Genomic DNA, 6,781 nt, shown 5'->3' with positions numbered 1-6,781 from the left:
AGGATTGCAGAGGAAGGATCTTTTAATTTACATACATAATGCAGAACCAAAGGAGGGATTCCCTGTATCCTGCCTGAATGGGCTTTTGCTTACAAAACATTGTTGAACAAAAACAAATCTTTTATCTCTCTTTAACAGCTGGACAACATTAAGTTGAGCTTAGCAAGATACTGTTAAAATCTGCAATGCTATATGGTGACACAAAGAAATGATCCAAAATATATTAGCCTTGATATAAGTTGCTTGGGGCAGTAACTTACTATTTCTGTCTACTGTCAAAACATATGGCATATAAATGGTCTATGTATGATATATAAATAAATACAATGCATTCCTGATTATCTCTTACTTAGGTGTATCAGCATAAAAGTACTGAAGCACTCCTCCTTATTACTGTGTCTATTGATTCAGTATGTTAAATTAAATATATTTCTCTCTGCTTAGAAAATCATTTAAATGCTTTGCAGGATATAATAATGCTAGAAAAGGTGAGGCAGGTCAGTGGAAAGCACCCCTCAACCCCCCGCCCCCTGAAAGAAAGAAAGAAACACAAAACCACAAACTGTGAAATCATGACTCTTGCTTTTTTTTTCTCCCCCTCCCCCCCCCCCCCTTTTTTTTTTTTGTATAGAATCTGCTGGGCAAGATGAAGCTCTGGATTCTTACAGTATATTCAGTTCTGGTTGCATCTGACCCTTTCCAGTCAGAGTCTTCTTTTTCTTCAGTCAGAGGATCTTGTCAGAGTTTGTGTTCCTGCGAAGAAAAGGATGATACCGTGATTATAAACTGTGAAGAAAGAGGCATCAAGATGGTATCAGAAGTAAATGTCCCACCATCACGGCCTTTCCATCTTAATCTGTTAAACAATGGCCTGACTACGTTACATGTGAACGATTTTGCTGGCCTTGTTAATGCTATCTCTCTACATCTTGGATTTAATAACATTGCAGATATCGAGCCTGGGGCTTTCAGTGGTCTCAGCTTTCTTAAGCAACTTCATATCAATCACAATTCTTTAGAAATACTTAAAGAAGATACATTTAATGGATTGGAAAATTTGGAGTTTCTTCAAGCAGACAACAATTTCATCACAGTGATTGAAGCAAGTGCCTTTAGCAAGCTCAACAGGCTTAAAGTGCTTATTTTGAATGATAATGCCATTGAGAATCTTCCTCCGAACATATTTCGTTTTGTGCCATTGACCCATTTAGATCTCCGTGGAAACCAATTACAGACACTGCCGTATGTTGGCTTTCTAGAACACATTGGTAGAATACTAGACCTTCAGTTGGAAGACAATAAATGGGTCTGTAACTGTGATTTGCTTCAGCTGAAGATATGGCTCGAAAATATGCCTCCTCAGTCAATTATAGGTGATGTTGTTTGCAATAACCCTCCAGTTATCAAAGGCAGCATCTTAAGCCGATTGAAGAAAGAGTCACTTTGTCCTACTCATCCTGTCAATGAACTTGAAGATCCTTCAGGGTCATTACCGTTGGTTGTAACCACCTCTATGGGTGATAGTCACCTATCAACTAAGGTCATTCCTATCCTGAAAGCTCCTACTAAAGAATCAGGTTTAGTGCTTCATACTTCAAAGCCAACTACTCAATTCCCAGGAATCTATTGTCCCATTCCCTGTCACTGCACCAGCCATATGCTCTCAGGAGTTCTCATGCACTGCCAAGAGCGAAATATTGAAAGCTTGTCTGATTTAGGACCTCCTCCTACAAATCCTAAAAAGCTTATTCTAGCTGGAAACATTATTCAGACATTGCTGAAGTCAGATCTTGTAGACTATGCTAGCCTGGAAATGCTTCATCTGGGGAACAATCGTATTGAAATCCTCGAGGAAGGATCTTTTATGAATATGACTAGACTGCAGAAATTATATCTCAATGGCAATCATCTTACAAAGCTAAGTCAGAATCTCTTTCTTGGCCTTCAGCACCTTGAATACTTGTACCTTGAGTATAATGCCATCAAAGAAGTTTTGCCGGGGACATTTAATGTGATGCCAAAACTTAAGGTCCTCTATTTAAATAACAACCTTCTGCAGACTTTACCACCCCATATCTTTTCAGGGGTTCCACTTACAAGATTAAACCTAAAAACAAACCAGTTTGCTCATCTGCCTGTGAGCAATGTCTTGGATGAACTGGATATGCTGGTACAAATTGAACTTGAAGACAACCCATGGGATTGTACCTGTGATTCAGTTGGGCTGCAAAAATGGATACAAAAGCTGAGTAAGAACACAATGATGGGTGATATTTTTTGTAAATCTCCAGGACACCTAGAAAAAAAAGAACTGAAATCCCTGAACAGTGAAGTATTGTGTCCAGGTTTATTAAACAGCCCTGCCCTACCATCTCATGCCAGTTTTGTGGTTGTGACAACTTCCACTACTACTACCAACACTGCAGACACAATCCTGCGGTCCCTTACAGACGCTGTCCCACTTTCTGTTCTAATACTAGGACTTCTAATTGTGTTTATAACTATCGTATTTTGTGCAGCAGGCATAGTTGTTCTTGTTCTGCATCGGCGGCGAAGATGTAAAAAGAAGCAAGCAAATGAACAAATGAGGGATAGTAGCCCAGTTCACCTCCAGTACAGCATGTATGGGCATAAGAAAACACACCACACAACAGAGCGCCCAGCTGCAGCTCTCTATGAGCAACGTATGGTTACTCCCATGGTTCAGGTCTATCACAGCCCATCCTTCAGCCCCAAACACATGGAGCAACAAGAGGAAGGAAGTGAGAAAGTAGTTAATGATTCCAAACATCTCCGCAGAAGCCTCCTGGAAAGAGAGAATAGTTCACCTCTTACTGGTTCAAATGTCAAATATAAAGCTACAGATCAATCTGCTGAATTTCTGTCTTTTCAAGATGCCAGCTGCTTGTATAGAAACATTCTTGAAAAAGAGAGAGAACTGCAGCAACTAGGGATCACAGAGTACCTACGAAAAAATATTGTCCAGCTCCAGCCTGAAATGGAAGTTCATTATCCTGGAACACATGAGGAACTGAAGTTAATGGAGACACTAATGTACTCCAGGCCAAGAAAAGTTTTTCTAGAACAAACTAAAAATGAGTATTTTGAACTCAAAGCTAATTTACATGCTGAGCCTGACTACCTGGAAGTCTTGGAGCAGCAAACATGAAATGATGCATTGGGCTGGGCCAAATTTCTCTAATTCTATTTTAAGTTAGAACCGCTGTAAATAAGTGCCTTATAATAACAAGTCAACAGTCAGAACTTAAGCACAGCAGTAATCCTAGCAAAAAAGAATAAAAAAGAAACAACAAAAAAACAACAACAACAAACAAAAATAACTCAGGGATCACTGTGGGAAGCCATGGGGTTGTGTGCAGATAATATCTTACCCCCAGTTAAACATGAACTGTATGACTGAACTGTGGGAGGAAGATTGCTTATTGCAATACTCCTCAACGTGTTTTAAAGGTGTGTATGGCACTCTTCTTTCTGTACGTAATCTATGGAAAAATATTTGTTTCTTGTACTCCTTTTCTGTCAAATTAATTACATTCCTTAAAACAAACAAACAAAAACACCTGTGTTTGTAGTCACAAGGTTAGAGCGTATTGGTTAGGTATTAGCATATGCACTGCATATATGGCCATTGTCTACAACAACACCTAACATACCCTTGTAATAAATATGAAAGGATTTGAAAAGTTGTCATACTAAATGTCAGTTAAAAACAAAATGAAATATTTTTGCATATGCACCCATACATCCAGAGCCTTCAAATACTTGATATTTACATGGAACTTCATCAAATATGTTCTTTATCAGCATGAGGAAGGAAAATATCTATGCTTACCCAACATCTTACAACAAGAAGAAAAAAAAAAAAAAAAGCAAGCCTTTGCATACTTTCCCTATCTGATAGCTTTACTTAAGTTTGGACAATCTTTTCTTAAGCTGCTGCTATAAAATATTGTGCATCACTGGTGTTTCAACTCATAATCATGGGCAATTTGAAAAGCTACTGAGAATCAGCTGTAAATATATTGCTGTGTTTAATAAGTTTGATTTTTTATATGTCTATCAATATATATAAATAACTTCTGTACTGGCTTTAAATATACGTGGAGGGAATAAGTTTGCTGTGGCTAGGAGATTCCAGGTGCAAAAGCAGGTCCTGACTGACACTACCCAAAAGCAACTCCACCCCTCCCTACAACAAAACAGTTTTGTGCAACTGCAACAAAACACATGTATGAGGAACAGTAATAGTATTTAGATGTTGTTTGTACAAAAAATATGTTATATTTTGCAGAATCTAGAAGAAAATAGTGTTGTGGGGAAATAGGGAAAAAAAGAAGAACACTGCAGATTTATTTTTGCAATGAATTCTAGCTAGATTTATATTTACTATTTATTCTGTATAATTTTGTATTATTGTTTTTTTATTATTTTTTTATTATTTTTTATTTTTTTTTCAACTCACAAGAAAAGAAAAAGCTTATTCCTAGCTGCCTTTCAAGCAAATCAAGGAACTCTTTCAATGAACATGAAATAAAGAGTATTTTAAATGTCTTTTTCTTAGAGGTCACTTTTTAAAGAATAAGGTCGCAACTTCATGCACAAGTTTAGAACTGTTCAGGAATTTTCAGAGGACACGGCTTCTCACTCTTGCCATGTGGACAGGACCATCTTGTCTGGAGTGCAGTAGGGCCATTCAATTTCTGTGCATGGTTGACACAGTGCCAGAACACAAATTATGATCTGCATTTATCTTCTTCTAAACAAATCTTTGGTAAATTGTCTATGCATGAATAACATTTTTTTTTCCTAATTTCTATTTGTAGAGCTAAGTATCAGCTGAATTTCTACATATGTATGCCAAACTTGGCACTGAAGTTTTGATAAACTAAAAGAGATACGTTCTTTAGTTCATCTTACTGCTGATGTCTTATCTACTTGTATACATATATGTGATTTCTTCATTTTCTTTGCACATGGGTACATAGGCTGCTGACAGAATTTTTTCCTATGCTGTATACAGAAGTCAAATTATCAGTTCTTTCAAATTTGCATAGAGATAATTACATTGATGGTGTTATCCTAATTTTTGTAACCCAAGGATCTGACCACTTGTTTCTGTTAACAATTCAACTTCCTTATTAATATTCTTAAAAAGTGATCACTTTGCTATGGAAATCAACCTTCCTAGCTTCCAAGAATCAAAATGTTAGTTATTAGAAAATAAGTATTCTTTCTTCTTTCTACAGCTGAGAATAATTCAGTTTAGAAAACCTCTGTATTGAGGAAGCGTAAATCTGGTTGCAATATATTTTTTCCTTGCTATCTTTATTCTAGACAAGTGAAGGTAATGCTAAGTATTACTTGTGGAGGTAAAGGTGAGACAAAGGGGAAAATGCAACTACTTTAATTTTACATTAACTTAAGTATTTAGTGTTATTTTAGCTGTCCTTGCACATCTTCATGGACATGTCAGAGAACCTATGGAAACCCCTGCTTTCATCTAGAGAGGCAACTGAAGCCCAGGTGAGATGGCTTAGAGCACTAAAATTACTCTAATTGTCTTCATCTAACTAACTAAATTAAATTCTGAAAATAATCTATTAAGAAACAATGAAAAATTGAATTCAGTCGATAGAACTGACAATAGAAAGCTTTGAATTTTAAACAGACCCACAAATATCCTTCAGTGAATTCTCAGAGATCTTAAATTAATGTGGAAAAAATCAACAACAACATATATGGTATATAAAAACAGACTTTAGCATTTCTGTGTCTTTCATTTCAGTAGTCATTTCCATTAGTAAAAAATGGGTGTAAAAATAATTCTCTGGAATTGGCAAGATGCAGGGAAATGATGAATCAGACCCTCAGGCTTTGATTTAAGAGAAATAGTTTTAGACTAAAGACAATTGCCACATGCACAGATGTCACTTTGCTTAGCTGCTAACAGTTACTTGGCAGAATGTTGAGGACAACTGTGTGGCAAAACATTTTTCTGCATTGCAGTCTCAAGGAATAACAATAAAACAAAACAAAAAAAAAGCTAAATTCATGTCAAAGCATCTCAGTTACACAGCTGTATCAGAGCATCACTCAGCAGAAGTAAACAGAGATTTAGCTTTTAGCTTTCCATCAGCAGGGTGATTCACACCATTCATTATATTAGGGTGACTGTACTTTGTGGTAGTCTGTAATGCTGCAAGTCGTTTTTCAGTATCCAGAAGTCAGTAGAATGTGGCATGTCATCCATTTTCCTATCATCTGTCCCTGCTGAACTGCCATGTAGTAAATGTTTGTATTACAAAGTGAGAGCAGGTCTGTCTATAGACTTTCCTCATAATTACATTCTCAGACAGTGACTTCCTAAATGAGGAGATTTTTTATTTTTTTATTTTTTTTCAGGAAGAAAATTTATATTGCCATAACAAAAAGGGATAAGAATTTGGCCTTATATGATTATTCTTCAGATGAAGAATATCAGTATCAGCTGATAAAATCATAACATAGGGAAGGTATTATACAACAAAAGAAGGATGAAGTATGTGTTCCCAAAAGTTCCTTGGTAACTTATTTTCATTATATTAATTATCAATGTGTTCCTAACACATTGATACCATCCTTGATACCATCTCAACACAAGCAATGTGTTCCTAACATTGTTACTGATGTTTCTGGAAAGTTGGGAGTGGTATTCAGATTTTGTTGTTATTCCTAAAGCCATGTTCTTGTATTTATTTACTTATTTATTTTCCAATGACAG

At 36.2% G+C, this 6,781-nt stretch overlaps 1 protein-coding gene across 1 annotated transcript; it reads left to right on the top strand.

The window, feature by feature from the left end:
* Positions 1 to 646: 646 nt before the first annotated feature.
* On the top strand, positions 647 to 5,406 carry SLITRK6 (SLIT and NTRK like family member 6; the record flags this gene model as incomplete). Its single annotated transcript, XM_084512201.1, has 1 exon — positions 647 to 5,406. The coding sequence occupies one exon, from the start codon at positions 647 to 649 to the stop codon at positions 3,167 to 3,169; it is 2,523 nt and encodes an 840-aa protein (XP_084368327.1). The 3' UTR covers positions 3,170 to 5,406.
* Between the last annotated feature and the right edge of the window lie 1,375 nt (positions 5,407 to 6,781).

Source organism: Aythya ferina (genome assembly GCF_964211825.1).
Source record: "Aythya ferina genome assembly, chromosome: 1".
Classification (NCBI taxonomy): Eukaryota; Metazoa; Chordata; class Aves; order Anseriformes; family Anatidae; genus Aythya; species Aythya ferina.
The sequence above is the reverse complement of the archived record's forward strand: the minus strand, read 5'-3'. Positions and strand labels throughout refer to the sequence as shown.